Raw genomic sequence first — 16,044 nt, 5'->3', positions numbered from 1 at the left:
TTTGCTTGCCTTGGAATACATTAACCTTCCTTCCCCCATCCTCCTGCCATTTTTTATGCTGTCTTCAGCTTTAAATGTACCCATTTAAAGCTCTGTCGCCTCCCAGCACCCTTTGGAGAGAAGTGCTATCTATCCCGAGACACCGAGGCTGCATCCCATATTTGCTTTAAGCTGACAAGACTGCGGGTTTTCACTAACTGGGTCAATCCTGCCCTTGCTCAGGACAGTGTGTCCCTGGCACTGGTGCTCGTGCTGCCACATGGCCAACCCAGACAGGGAGCTGATCAGGCTGGGGTGGGGGAGAGAACAGGAAAAACCTCTTCTGATATCCACAAAACCCCCTCAAACTGCAGCTGGAACAATTTGTCTGAAGTTGTGGCAGTCAAGGTGCTGAATATTAATGGTGTTTAACAGCTGGATTCTTCTTGGTAGGATGGGAATAGTGGTTTTCAGCCTTCAGCACATTCTCCTGCAGTATTCCTATGTATTCCTACTTGCTCCCTGTGATCTTCCACAGTTACCTGTCCTTACTCTGTTCTGCATTTGTCAAGCTTCCCAGCATTTTCTGAGCAGCCTGATCTGGTGAAAGGTGTCCCTGTCTGTGGCATGGGGGTTAGAACTAGATGATCTTTAAGGTCCCTTCCAACCCAGGCCATTCTGTGATGATTTTTTTATCATTTTACTTTCCTAGCAGCTCTGTTGTGAAGTCTCAGTAGCTTGCTGCTTAGTCTCTAAGGTGTGGGTGTTCTTACCACTGAACTCCTGTCTGATGTGTTGTTTTTCCAAATAAAAGAGGATTAACTTTAGTCCTGTGTCTGTGTAGTGTAGCTGAAGTGTAGAGTTAATTGAGACATACAGATCCTTAAATTATCCCTGAAATCGTTCAAAGAGCAACTGTTCTGTTGCAGACTGGGCATGAATATGTGAACTCCTGACCGCTTGCTGATCTGGGAGTTCATTGCCTTAAAGGCACAAACAGAAGTGCAGTGAGGTTGACAGAGATACTGCACACTCAGTGCAGCCTAAAATGTCTTCTGGAGAGTTTGATATTTGCAGTGGTGGGTATTGACAAAGTGCAACGCTCTGCATCTCTCGCGGGCTATTTCCATAGGCTTAGTCATGTAGAAAAAGAGTAGGTGGTCAAGAATTAGTGCTGGCAGAGCTAACTCTTGTTCTTTTGCATTGCTAATGATGAACGCTGTCTTCCACCTCACATCACCAGATGATTTCTTTTGAGAGCTCGGTGGCAGGCAGCCACACTTTTCCCACTGATTCTTTTGACTTGTGCGTTACACTTAGAAAATGGGCAAATGGAAACTCTGGCAGCTGCCTGACTTCGTCTCAAAAAGAAAAGGTTCCCTAAATCTCAGCTGGTTCACAGACTCGGTTCAAATGCTTCACATTTGGATCCATTCCTATAGCTTTCGGGCCTATATTATTGAAGGAAAAAATCTGCTTAATATTCCTACAGAGAGTATGTGGAGTGCAAATTGCTTGGTTGAACTGCTCACAGCTCCTGTAGACGTGGAAAGCTGCTTGGAATGGGTAGAAGAACTGCTTGTTTCCTATTAGTATTCCAGGGACTGAGGTGTTCTTTCTGGCACTGCTCATGTCAGTATGTGACATGTGTTTATCTGGTGACAAGTCAATCCTGTGTGACAAACAAGAAGTTTTGATGCTCAGCCTGCAGGCTCCCAGTGTCTCCCAGAACTCAGGATTCACAGGAACAGGATGCACAGGAGCAATTGTATTCCCCTGGAAGCTCTAGACAGACACGTATACCTGAATTTTACCATCTAATATTGTTTGGATTTGGTTTTGAGAAAACTGTTATGTATACTGGGATATGTGGAGGGGAGATGCTGGATAGGGATCCAAAGCCTCTGGGAAGTAAATGGTAGAGTTTGTGTAGAAGAAGGATAACTTACATGGATTTGAGAGCAAACCTTGTTTCATTTTAAGAAGAACAAAGTGCCAGAAAATATTACACCTCTGAGGCTGGGAAAAAAATGGTGTTTCCTTGTTTCTCCCAAATCTTGAGGAAATTGTCGAGTAACAGCTGGATTTTTATCTGCTAGAACATCTCTCTCCTTCAGGTTTTCTATAGAAGGTAGCTTGTAACTCAAAAAGCTTCGAACTGTTTAGGTATTCTGGCTACTTTTCTTTGGTTTGAGAAAAATATTGAAACCTCAAACCCCAGCTCCCAGAAATTATGGGCTAAATGTCACTCTGAAGGTTTTTGAGCCATTGGCAGTGAAGTGAATAGGTTTCAGCAACACTTCCTGGAGATGTGTGTTGTCTAAAAACCCCCAAACTTGATAGAACTTGCTCCTGAGTGGCTTCAGAAAGTTAAATATTTTTGTCCACAATGTTTGTCCTAATCCTTTCTGAGTAACCTGCAATTGGCTGGCAAAATAAAGACTTGGGTTATCGGGGAGGCAGAATTTACCGAGCTTTAATCACAGTGAACTTCGTGTTGTTACATCCAAAATGCGTCATGACTTGCTGCAAAGGGCTTGAAAATAGTACAAGTCGTTTTTTTGGCTGTAATTTTAGTAAACGTGGACATTGAAGTGAGAGGTCTCTGGAGCAAAAGAAAACACTTTATTTAAAAACTTCCACCCGACGCTTTTTTTTTTTTTTTTTTGACAAGAGTCTCAAAATTTATTTTAAACTCCTGATTCATTGGGAACAGCTGACAGACCTGAGCAGGCCTAGATCTGATCCTCAGTGCCTCACAGGAGCTTTGGAGACCTTTTGGTCAGCAGTGCTCTCCTGACAAGGAACATAAGGAGTGCGCTGGCGTAGGTCTGGCGTCGGGTACAGAATCCACCTAGAAATCCTCCTTTTTTTTCCTTGGTGGTGTCAGACAGGTGGTGATTCAGCTTCCAAAACAAGCTGCTGCTGGTTTGCAATGCAAGTAGAGTGAATGTGGAACTGCTTCCAGCAGAAGGAAACATTTCTGGGAAGCAAGCTGGAGTATTTCCAAACCGATGTCCCATGGAAGACAAGAAGCATTATTAAAGGAGGCTGAAGGCACAGTAGGGGAGAAGCGTCATATCTTGACAAGTGCAGCCTGTGGGTGTAGAGCATGGGAGAGAGGTTAAATCACCCTTTCAGATCCTATGTGCTGTAATTCATCCTTTTGAGCTATTTATGTCCAATTATCTATTGGCTGCCATCGGGATAAATACGGTTTTGGTTTCTGTCTTGCAGACCCAAGGCTGTAACGATAACCAAAAAGCTGCATTTCTGTCTGGGTTTGTGGCTGAGTCACTGTGGGATTTCTTACAGCACATGCATTTGTTCTATTAGGCCTGGCTTTTCTGAATCAGAATTTATGAGATCTCAAGCTTCGAGCCTCTCATGTGTTGTCCCAACTTCATAAATGCTGAAGAAGTGGGAGTTAAGAACCCTGCTATTAAACCCAAAATAAACCACTTTTCTTTCTACATACATTGAGCAAACTTCTGGCTTTCCTCGATTACCTAATGTGGGGGGAGAGCTGCTGGTTTTGGCACTGAGGTGAAAGTAAAATCTGCCATGTTTTCAGAGTATTTATTTGGAAAAACTTGCACAGCTGAGTTTATAAAAGTTTTATATTTTCAGACCAAACTCATCACCTTTCAGGAGCTCTTGAGTGCCCTTGTTTTCCTGTTAGATGGTCTCTAAATAGAGCATTCATCTTCTCCAAGGAAATACTTGCTGCTGGCTTGGGTTTTAATTAAAACCTGGATTTCAGTCACGACAAACTACAGGATGCCAGGAAACACTTTAAAATTTTCTGTGAGTCTTTTGTCATGCTTAACAAAGATTTTTACCTTTTTCTAAATAAATAGGGATGTGTTCAGTGAGGATCATTCTTTCTTGCCTATATATCTACAAAGGGCTTTTGTATAAATAAGCAGAGGCGTTCATCGTCTATTAAATTCCTATTGTTTTTTTTTCCAGGTAATGCAATAATACATGAATACAGCTGAAACATTAGTCAGGAAGAGATTGTGTTGAGATGGTGGGTGATGGGTGAATTGTAGCCAGGCAAGCAGTGCTCAGGTGCTCTCATAGTTTGTTGTGCTACAGAAGGTGAGGTAGGTGTTTCAGAGGAGACATTTGGAGAACAACAGCACCAAGTTCCCCACATGCCAAGCCCTTGCCAGAGTGGAGAGCAGTCCTAGGGAGTGTGGGTGTTACAAGTCTCTTTTACAGAAAATTGGTGTTTATGTGACGGACTGATAGCATCTGAACAGGATTAGGAACTGGCCTCTGGGTGCTGAGGAGTGTGGATAAAGTGCTGGAGCTGGTGCTGCTCACAGAAACGCTGCACTTAGCACATCTGGCCTGGGATCCAACACCTCCTCTATTGCTCTTCTTGCTTAACTCTCTGAAGAGAGTGTAAACTATTGTTTTGTGTTTCATCCAGGGCTTGGTTGTCCCATATCACAGCATTTAGACAATCTGCTCTGCTTCCCTTCTCTTCTCAGATGAAGCTCTAGAGATGCTGTCTGACCTAGTTTTAACTTAATGTGCACTAAAATGGCTGAATTTTATATGCACTGGCAACTTTCCTTTTGCTTAAATAAGGGGGAGGAATTCTATTCTTAATTAAATTCACCACACTGGAGATTTATAGACACTTGGCACGACCTGGCAGGCAAACTGGATAATTCCTGATTGATCTAGTAGCAAGTATTCTTTTTATTTTAATGCTTGCACATTTAGTTCGTTAACAAACTAACAAAAGTTTAACCAACTAACAAAAGTTTAGCAAACTAACTGACACATAATGGAGAACTCACTGAAAATGGAGGCTTTGGATTGGCATACTGGATTGAGTTAGGCTGAAGTTATCCACATTAAAAGTGATTTTGCTATAATGGAAGGATAAATGTTTTATCCAGCAAAATTTTTGTTTTGCAGATGGCTTGTTCAATCAGTATATCAGTCAGCAAGAGTACAAACCTCGCTGGGGGCAGATTATCCCCAAAAGCACCAAAGGTAAGGACATTTCTTAAGATAGAGCTCATGTACTGCCAGTTCTGTCTTGTTCCTTTGAGAATGTGGAGCAAGAAAATGATGCAAGAAAGTCTCCTCTAGGAGAGTTCTAGGGAATGGTTTCTTCTCTGAAAAAGTTGCATTTGTCTGCAAATTCAGTGAAATTCAGCCTGCTCTCTGGTTGAGTAAGGAACACTGCAGGAATACAAGTGGTAACTTTAAGGATAGATCATCAGTTTAGTAACAAATCCCAGAATATTGGTTAAACATCAGAACAGTTACCTCTGTTACTGGATTTAGCACAAGGAGTTGATGTAGCTTCAACTTAAAGTGGAGAGTTGGCAAATAAATACATTATCTTAACAGGGAGTGTTTTAAATGAGGTGTATCTTTTGAAGTCTTGATCTCTTACACAGTATATCCAAACTGCAGAATCTTTTCCATTCCTGTCTGCCTTGAGAGGAGACTTGTAGCAGCATCTTTAACTGCAGAGTACAAAAATCACTGTCATAGAGCAAATGTAGGCTCCAAGGTGACAATTGCCAAATGTGGAGCAGAGTCCCCAAGCCCCTTGGGAGAGGTTATCTGTGTCACCTGTCCTGAATGCCTAAGATATATAAAGTAGTTGGAAAGCTGCTTTAATTGGGCAGGTGGAATTCCCTTAGAAGTGAGAATAGTTGGTAGAAAGACGGCTGTGCTATGTCTAGATCACCTCCTGCTGCCATCCCAGGGGTTCATTTCCCTGTCATTTGAGTATCTGTTCCCACAGCTCAGCCCTCAGGCAGCTCTCAGGTAGGGAGAGATGGAAGGGGAGCCAAAGGGTGGCTGTGTTGTCCCTGCTGGAGAGCTTCAAGGACAACTCAGAGCTCTTCTGTGTGCCCCAAGTGCATCAGGAACGTTGAAGCTCCTTTCCCAAGGCACTGGGAGTTGCACTGTTCACTTCTCTCTGTACTGTCAGTCACCACATAATTCAGTATAAAACTTTGTACAGTTTTTATAATGCACAAAAATAATATTACCTGGAAGAAGTGATGTGCTAGTGTTTAAAGAAGGGTGAGTCACTCAATTCCTCTGCTTCCATGTTGAGGCTGTATCTTTCTTTGGTTTAAAAATTTTACAATGGAAAACTCCATTCCCTTTTTTTTCTGAAGGTGATGGGGAAGACAGTCGGCCAGGCATGAGAGGTGGCCATCAGATGGTTATAGATGTGCAGACAGGTGAGTAATTATTACATTTCTTAACTAAATTATTTAATCAGTTGTTTTCCAGATAAATATGCAAATGTGTTTTTCTTCAGACACTGTGTTATGTTTTGAGGAAAAAAAAAATCACGCTTTCTTGTAGTTGGATTAAATGCTCTGTTTCCTCTCTGGATCTATATTCCAGCTGCCTTTCCCTTTCTTCCCTAATAATTCTGTGTTATGCCTTAGCCATTGTCTTGTCTTAACTAAGAAACCAAGAACAATTGATTTTAATTTTTTGTTCCTCCTACCATCTTGGAGCAGGAATTCAAACAAGAGAAGAGAAATTAGGGATAATTTCCCTTATCTGCTACAGGCTGTGCTCAAGCAATAGATCTGATGTGTTGAAACATTCCTTGTATTTTGGTTGGAGTGGCTTCTAATTCCCACAGTGTGCAAGAAACTCCTGTTAGATATAATTCTTTCGACATCTCTTGCAAAACTGTTTCCTTAAGCAGTTTAATGAATGGCTCAGCCTCTGTTTCAGAGACCCTGCAGAGAAAAGAAAATGGGGTGGTGTATCAGGAGCAGTTCCAGTGATTGTTGTTCTGCATAATTTTCTATATCTTCGTCTGTTATTTAATCAGATTTCTGTGCTACGTCAGTCGTTACTAAAATAAGGAAAGCATCTGCCCAAGTCTTTGCTGTATGAAGGAAAGGATTTTTCTTGGGAAGGGAGAAACAAGATCGGGGTGTGGGTATTGGATAGGAAAATAGAGTGGCATTGAAGGAGTTGGCAAAAAAAATGCCCATGGCCATATCTGTTGTGGTCACAGGACGGAGACAGAGCATGTGACAGGATAGGACCTTCCAGAGTAATTTGCTAAGTCATAGTGAACAAGCAAAAATCCAGCAGTAGCTGCAGCCTCTGGCTTTTGCTCAGAGTAGTTACTGCTCTGGAGGAAGCACTTGAGCTATTTGGTGTAGGAGAGTAAACTTCTTTCGTTTGGTGGGAGAGGTTTGAGATTGATTAGAACAAAACGCTGCTGGAGGATTTGCTGTGTTTGTGCAGAGGCTGGGAACGCTCCCTAGTGGCCTCGGGAATTAGTAGTGAGTGTTTCACAAGAGCGTGGAAGAAACATGATCCGTGTCAACTTGGAAATGATAGTCCTGCACACCTCCTGAAAATAAAATATCCATGATAGTGTGAGCCTTCCTTTCCATTCCTCTTGCTTTTCCAGCAACAGTAAGGTTTTCAGCTCTGCCTTTGCAGTTTCACTCTGCTTTAACAAGGCAGTGAAACTCATCCATATATTTTTTAATATTTCGTGATAGATTTTGTATCTATTATATACATATATTTTGAATATATTTGTGTATTTATTATATATTAATATTTATTTTATGCATATGTATATAACATGTATATTAGAAATTTATCAAATATCTACAATTTATTTTATTACGTATAATATATAAATTTTATTTTATTTGTTTTACTTGCACAACAGTGGCTGGACAAGACCCACCAAGGTGGAGTCCTGGATCTCCTTCCCTCTGTTATGGTGGGCATTTCTTGCTGTAGCTCTATTTAGAGGTGGTGGGATACCTTCCCAGAGTTTCCCTGTGGGCTGTTTGGGAAGTTGCTGTCAGTTTTGCATCCAGGTCCACTGAGGCTTGTAATAGCTGAAATGTTTTTGAGATGATCAGTTTTGCCATTTAATTTGGCTCATGACAGGCCAGGGGAAGTTCTTGGGGCTGTTTCCCATTGCTGATTGCTGGAGTTTTCCATTTGAATATAGGTGGAGTTTAATGAGCTGGTGGGAATTTAGCCAGTTATGTCAGGATGCATTTTACAGACTGGGGCTGGAAAGCTCCCTGGCTAACCTTGGACAGATCCAGTGTTAAAGGAAAAGGGAGCAGTGGTGTTCTCTTCCCTTCAAAGACATCCTCTCCTGCCTTACTCACACACCTGCTGAGTGGGTTTTTTTAAGAAGACTTTAGCAACTGAAGAAAAATCATCTCAGTTTGCACTCCTTGAGTGAGGAGTGAGGTCCTTCTCAAAAATGAGTATTTTCTTCAACTTGAGTCTTTTGGAAGTGAAGTGAAACAAACAGCAAAATCATATGTACAAGGAGATTCTCAAGTTTTATATCACGTAGATTTAAGTGTTGGAAGCAGATTTTAATCTCTGGTGGCCAGACCTGCTGTATATGAACCACCAGCTATATATGAACTATATATGGTTTGGCATTTTGATTAACTTCAAGGAGATTTTAACCACTTATTACTGACTAGGAAAATAATTCTAACTTAATAGTACTGAGCCTGCTGGATGCACGTGCTGGTGTTAAGATAGAGGATATGGATTGGTGAGTAGCTGAACTAGATCTTAAGTTGCTGCTAATGCATGGAGTCACTGAGACTGTTTTTGTCAGTTTCAGGTAGAGCATGGATTAACTTGGTCTCAGCTGCCTTTTAGCATGGTTTAACTTTCACTTAGAGTAGGCTGAAAGTAACTGAAAGAGAATTTAGCATCTCTGCTGGCAGCCAGTAACTTGTGCTGGAGCTCATTTCCATCTGACACTCCTGTTTTTAATACCTGCCACAGCTGACTGAGTAAGTGCAGTGTTCCTGATGCTTTGGGAAGCTCTTGAAGCATTTTGAAATGGAGCTGTAGGCATTGTGGGATGTAGAACTGAGAATGCAGCCTGATATCTTCCTATATATAAGAAAAAAGAGAAATTAAAAATGGGAAGTTAGTGATTTCCACAATATCCTCCATCATTTTAATCACATTAACACTCAGATTGGAATGACTCTGAATGGCAGAATTAGGAAGTTGAATTTGATATGTATGTGCAGAAACAAACTAAGAGAAATTCACAGTTATAGCAGAAACCGCTGTTAGGTACTTTAAAGCTTTAGGCTGCAAATGAAAACAGAAAGCTCCTGTTATTCCTGCTTTTCCCTGCAAGGTGCATTTCTCATGCAGCTCTCCGTGTGGGAGGCTGGAGAGTTCTCTCTGCTTTTCTACAAGGAAGGGGAAGTATTTTAGTAGTTGCAACAGAGGTACATAGATTAAAACAAAATTATCCCCCAACCAACCTCAAAACTACACAAGTACACAGTGTTGTGTGCTGCATGTCAGACATGAGAAGCTGTTTGTGCAGGCCCTGGGGAAATACTGGGGCAGTAACACACAGGCTCTAGTGCAGAACAGTGTTCCCACGAAATTGAACCCTAATGCAGTTTTGGATGAGGGTATCAGCATTTGGCACTGGTTCCTTATTAACAGCTCTTTGAGTCTACCCTTCCTGGGCTCTTTATGGGTCAGATATGCCACATGTTTCAAAATTCCAGTGCTTATTCTGGAAGAAAGAGGGAATGGGTAAGTGAATTGCCAAGAGCCAGTTTTAAGGAGTAATGTCGGTACTTATGAACAGTATATGTGTTGTGTTTGGAGATGTGGTTTATAATTCCATAGGCAAGGTGGAATTGATCTCTTCTGCTCTTACAGGGCAGACACAGTGAATGACAGTGCAGTCCATAAAACCTTGTAATAGTTTTGCTAACAATAGAAATATGGACCATGTAGAAATCATTCTATTAAAAAAAAAGATACTTGGTGTTATATCAGGCTTTCTTAAATGTTGAAGTTTTCCCTTGAGCGTGCTTTAGAAATAAAAGCAAAGCAACCAGGATGATTTTTCTTCTGTCTCCATTTCTCTTCTCTTTGGCAAGTGAAACAGTTTTTTGAGGGAAAGCATTAGTGAAATTGTCTTTATTGATGTGGTACCTCTGTTCTCTCACTGAAGTGCAACTGTTGTGTAATTTTGGTTGTACATCTTTTTGCTTTTCCTTTCGTCCGAAGGAATTCTGTTTGCTTCCTTCCATTAGATAAATGAGGACAGATCTGTTGGTTGGGAACAGAGGGAGATTCAGAGCACTGGGCCCAGCGTGCCCATTGTATACGTGGGCAGCACAGCAGAAATGACAAGGCTGGTTCAAAAGCAGCATGGAAAGATGAAAAAGACGAAGAGAGAGCAGCAGACATGAAGGATTCTGTTTTGCCTGAGGAAAACACTGCTATCCATAAGATATTTAAAGACAAGACTTGTGTACAGGATGAAGGGATCTCAGAAACAAAACACAGATGGCTTCTAAGCTCTGAAACACAAACAGCTGCTGAATCCTGGAGGTTACTCAACTTCATGGGGCTTTCACATTTGAGACTGTATGCTTATCCTTAAAAAAACCCCTGTATTCAGCCAGCTTCTATCCAGCTGAACTGTGGCTCAAAAACCAAGGGGTATGATACCTCAAGAAGATTTAGAGCTGGTTTTATATTTGTGCTCTTAAATGCTTCTCTCAAAGTGGGCAGCACTGCTGGCATGTAACTAAAGGTGTGGGTGCTACTTGGGGAAGTGACATCCTTTTGTAGAAGGCTTTTGAGATGTCTTACGCCTTGATTGTTTTTTTTATTTCTGAGAGGAATCCTTCAGAGTTTTAGGGACAGTGATGCTCCAGTACAACCCCAGCAAGTGTGTGATGGCAGCTGGCTGGGAGGGCAGTGGCTGATGAACTGGGGAACAGGACAATGAGTCCAGGGGAGCCCAAGGGGCTGCAGGGGAGCATTGTGAGGTTCTGACCCTGCCCCTGGGATGTGACAGCTGTGCAGGACAGGCTGGAGACTGACTGCATGGAAGGATTTGCCTGGTGCTGGAAGCGGAATGTGCATTGACAATGTGTCCTTGTGGCATTGAAGGCCACTCTCTCCTGGTGGGCTGTACTAGGGCCAGCAGGGAGAGGGGAGGGTGATGTTCCTCTTTTGGGTACTCGGGAGCACATCTGGAGTGCTGTGCCTGGCTTGGGCTCTCTGGGACAGTAAGGATTGTGTCAAACTGAACTGACCGAGGTGGTCAGGGCTGGAGCGTGTGATGTGTGAGGAGATGCTCAGGGAGCTGGTTTTGTTCATCTGGTAGAAAAAAGGTTCACAGGAGGATCCTAGAGCTGTCTTCAGCTACTGGTGAGAATATGGAGAAAGCCAGGCTCATTTTTGGGGGAGCAGAGGGATAGGATAAAGGACAGGAAGGGAAAATCCTATTAGATATTAGGGGGAAAAAATTGTAATGAAGTTAATCAGTCATTGCAGCAGGAATCCAGTCTGAAATGTCCATCCTCTGAGATACTCAAAGTATAACTGAATAATTCCCTGGGCAACACGGTCTCTGCTGAAGTTAGCCCTCCTGTGAGGGATTTGGGGATGACTGATGGACCTTGCAGAAGTGCTGTAGATCCACAATTCTTTTGTATTCCATGGAGAACTGTTCTAGTAGAAACATGGAAATAAATACAACTTAACCAAAGAATGTAGTTAAATATGTCACGAAGACTGGAATGTATTCACTGAGGAAGACCTCCTGTACCAGAATCCCACCAAGGATTTCATAATGTGGAGAAAATTGAGTTAACAGGAGTTAGAGAACTGTCCTTGAGAATGTGTGTGAACCTGGACTGAAACCACTCCTGGAATTTCGATATTTAATGGGTTGGAGAGGGCTGCTTTGCTGCTTTTCTGAGAGATAGAAATTAAGGAGAGGTTGACAGGAAATATATTGATTGTTGGGAATGTACATCCTCTAATTTGACAACTTCTCTGGCACCTTAATCATCTAGAGAGTAAAGGAAGAAAAGAACTCAGACATTACAGAAAAATTTTTGACTGAGCAAGCAGTTTAGAAATACTCACAGAACATATTTAATTCAGAGTGTTGAATTTGTATTCAGAAATAAATGTAGAGGAAATAAGCTGAGGATGCTGGAGGAGAAATTTGACTTCCTAAACGTATCTGGTAAAAGCTTTGGGTAAATATAATTGCTTTCATGTTTTTTCTTGTTGCCTTGCAGCTAGGTTTGAAAATTCTCCTGCTCTGCCCCTAAAGCTGAATAGAGACTTGCTTTAATAAAGCAGCATCAATTTTGCTGTGTTCCATATTGCTTGGATGCAGAGGGAGGATCCTTTCCTCCTTGAGTTCCCCAGTGCTACCAGAGTTATATTGGTGTGGGACTGCTGGGCTCCCCTTGAGCTGCCCCACTGCTGCTGCCTGGGATTTGTGGCCTCCGTCCTCTTCTTTCAGTGTTGGCCTTGCACATCTCTCCTGGTTGGGTCTCTGCATGCAGGGTGAAAAAAGCTCCCTCACATAAAATGTGAATTAACAGCTAGAATACAAGCAATGATGCTGGTTGGGAAATGGAGTGAAGTCTGACTTCAAAAAAAACCAAAAATCCTCAAAAAACTCAAACCCAACCAAACAAAAACAATCAAACCCAACCCCAACCAAGCAAGAACAATCCCACAAACCACCAAACAACTATTTTTTTGCTTTATACCATGGGAAAACAATTGCAAATTTTAGGAGAACTATAAAAAATTATTTACTTGACATTACCAGCAACAGATGCATTTATGCATTAAGAAATACTGCTTTTAGAACATGGAGCCTTCCTCTAAAATATGCATATACTTCTGCAATCAGGCATGAAACTAAAAAATTTTCATTGGTTCTAGATAGTGATGGAGCCCTTCTTTCATGTGAGTTACAGTTTTACTTCATGATGAAAAATGGTTCTGGCACAGAGTTCATGTCCACTTGTGTTCAGGGTGTTGCTCTGGGGATGCTCAGCACCAGCTGGCTGCTTGTGCTCCTCTCTCAGTGCTCACATTTAATTCTGTCAGCATGGGTTAGGTAACTTCCAAAATCTGAGTTTTCATCGGAGTCATTCAGGTTTGCTATTAAATTTCATGTGAGCCAACAAAGCCTTTCCAGGCAGGCCTGACATTTTGGCAAGGCCCCAGTAGGATTTTTAGCTGGTGCCAAATCTTTTATTTTTCTCGGCTATCAATGAAGCTGTTGTGGTAATGTGGGTTTTGTGAGCTGTGAGAATTTATGCGCACAAAGGGACCTGCTCTTTGCAGGGAACACAGGGAGCCCTGAGTCCAGGAGGAAGGGTAATTAAAGTTAATGAACCAGGGTAACCTTTCCATGGTGATGACCACTATCCTGATGGTAGGTAAGGGTCAGGGACTAGTCCCATTTTATAATTGCGCTCTAACTCCACGCTTTAATTGGCGTTGGATTAAAAATTAGCCATTACTTCCATAATAGAAGTGGTTTGTAGATTTTAAAGGAGTTTTTCAAAGCTCTGCAAGTCTTGAGGAACTTGTTCTTCTTGGACTTGGCTTTGTGTTATGTTTTAATGCACTCTAAAAATGAAGTATTTTTAGTATTTGAGACCAGATAGTGCTGTTTCTATAATGGGAGCAGTTTAGTTATCTCCCCATGGCAGAACAGAAACTCCTTTCTTAAATACTTCCCCTCTTCAAAGGCTTCATCTGGTTTTATCAGAGAGTCTAGGAAGTCTTAGAACTTGCTGTACACAGAGCAGTTGTGGGTTTGAGGTGACAGCCCTGAAACACTGACTTAAATTTGTGACTCTTCTACTCACTGGCTTTTGTGGCATCGGGTAAGTTACTTTATGCAAGACATTTCCCTTGAAGTGGATTTTTTAGTTGATTTTTCTAAGGGATGGACTAGACAGAAAAACTTTGCTGCTCCTATCTCTGAAACCTCATTGATACATAAATCCTGCACCAAGCAGGGCACAGGCTGAGATGTCATTGATAGACTACATGCACAGGATCCAAAATGTTAAATATTGTTCATTTGTCTGTCTGGAATTTTAATCAGAAGGCTGTGGGTTTGATTGCCTCTTATGTAAATGTAGAAATAGAAAATGACTCTGAGAATTGGCTGCCTATCAATCCTAAAATCTTCCATTACTAAACCAAACCACATTTTTGTCTTGATGACTAGTTCCATTCAAAAAGGAGTGGTGTTTTAAGTAAAAAAAGAGTTTAAATTTCTCTTCTAATAGTTTGTCACAGATGTTTTGTAGGCATTAGCCTGTTTAAACACATTCTCTGTTTAAAATAAAATTAACTTTTTTTTTTAATAGAAACTGTTTATTTGTTTGGTGGCTGGGATGGAACTCAGGATCTGGCTGACTTCTGGGCGTACAGTGTGAAGGAAAACCAATGGACCTGTATATCCAGGGATACCGAGAAAGAGGTAAGTTCTGCAAACATCCATATTTTTAAAAATACATCAATGGTTGCCCTTAAAAATGCCCCTACTAAAGTACTTGTGTTGAAGTGCAGTATAAGGTGAGAGCCACAGAGTTCAGACCTTCAAGTTCTGAGGACTTTTGAAATGCTTACATGGGGAAAATATGAGCTGGAGGTAGCTTTGAAGTGTTAAGATTCCTGGAGGGGAAAGGTTTATTTCTCAAAAGCAGGAATGATCAGCCAAAAAATCAGCTCAGCAAGTAGAGCATGAGTTAAATAATTTTGTGTGGCTGAACAACCAGATTTATCACGGAATGTTTTGGGTTGGAAGGGACCTTAAAGATCATCCAGTTCCAGTCCTGCTGCCATGGACAGGGACATCTCCCACTGGAAGGTTCCAAGGACTTGCTAATGAACATTTCAGGCCTGATCCTGGTGTTTGAGCTTCAGAAACAAATTGTTTATTTTTCTAGCTTCTGTCAAAAATGAATAGAAATGGACAACTACCAGATGGAAATCTAGAGGACAGGGGTTACTGCCAAAGGCTACACAACCCCGAGAGCTTTCGTGGAATTCACTTGAACCATTTTCCTTGGCCTGTTTTGCTCAGTATTTGACGTATGAAACCTGAAATGAATGTAGCCTGGGTTATAGGACAAGACAGAAAAAGTCCAAGGCCTTTGGCTTGTGTAAATCATTTCACTGTACACCGAAATCCTCAAGTTCTGTGTGGTTATTGTGTTTTGAGTTCATTACTTATTTGTCAGAGGAAAATTCATGCCACCTATTCTTGGAGGTATGAAAAGTTTGAGATCCCACCACTTTTTGACAAATTCAGGCGTTGATTTCCTCAGCTATTTGAAAACGGTATAAAAATATCTCGTTTCTCATTTGTATTTCTCAGTTTCTTGTCATGGCTAATTTTGTGAGCTTCCTTACCAGATTAAATAACACTTCAATATTCTCATTTGTTTCATGGCAAATGGTTTTTAGAGGTTGTAATCAAATAGGACAAATAGCCTGAGCTTAAAAAAAAAAGAACAAAATCTCACAGGCATTTCCTGTAGCCCTCAAATCTCTGTGTCGTGTACTTGCTGATTGGAACATCCTTTACAAAATGGGCAATAACAAAACTGAACGTGATATTCTGGTTTCTGTCATAACAGAGCTGTGGGGAGGTGAAATTGTTATATTTATGTACTGTTTAGTCAAAAAGGGGCTGCTGTGTTTTCTTCCTGCACAAACCAATGTCTGGTGTTTAAGGGATTCATTTCCTTCTTGCTGGGGTCATGCCACATCCAATAGAGTTTCTCTAAAGCTTAGGAAGCCTGGCTGGGATGTTTTCCCTCCAGGTTCCTCATGTCTGACTCCAGCAGGGTAAGACTGGGATGGGAGGAAGAACAGATGCACAAAAGGAGAGCTGTGGATGAGACACAGTAGAAGAGTTGTGAGTTGATGGGATTAAATGATTATAAAGGGATTTTGGAGGTGAAAAAAGTTAGCAGAGTGTTATGGAAGCTCAGAAAATAAGGTGGGAAGGGTCTAGCTGGGACAGGAAGAAAGGAATTTTTAAAAAGTGGAGACGTGTTGAATATATGAGGAGTTTTGAAGAAGGGATGTGCTTAATTAGAGAAAAGTGTGGAGGAACGTGGGTGGCTTGTGAAAGGGAATTCTGAAAGGACTCTCCATGACAAACTTGTGAGCCTCGTGGGCTTCAGTAAGGCCAAGTGCCAGGTCCTGCAC

At 41.5% G+C, this 16,044-nt stretch overlaps 1 protein-coding gene across 1 annotated transcript in view; it reads left to right on the top strand.

Moving 5' to 3' along the window:
- LOC131592175 (muskelin) overlaps positions 1 to 16,044 on the top strand; it is a 93,190-nt gene that overhangs the window by 35,519 nt on the left and 41,627 nt on the right. Inside the window, exons 7-9 of the mRNA XM_058863502.1 lie at positions 4,918 to 4,995; positions 6,144 to 6,209; positions 14,193 to 14,305. Coding sequence (XP_058719485.1) covers positions 4,918 to 4,995; positions 6,144 to 6,209; positions 14,193 to 14,305 — 257 coding nt within the window. The remainder of the gene's footprint in view (positions 1 to 4,917; positions 4,996 to 6,143; positions 6,210 to 14,192; positions 14,306 to 16,044) is intronic.

The sequence above is a fragment of the Poecile atricapillus genome, chromosome W (genome assembly GCF_030490865.1).
Source record: "Poecile atricapillus isolate bPoeAtr1 chromosome W, bPoeAtr1.hap1, whole genome shotgun sequence".
NCBI lineage: Eukaryota > Metazoa > Chordata > Aves > Passeriformes > Paridae > Poecile > Poecile atricapillus.
Note: the sequence above shows the minus strand (reverse complement) of the source record. Positions and strands in the feature narration are given on the sequence as shown.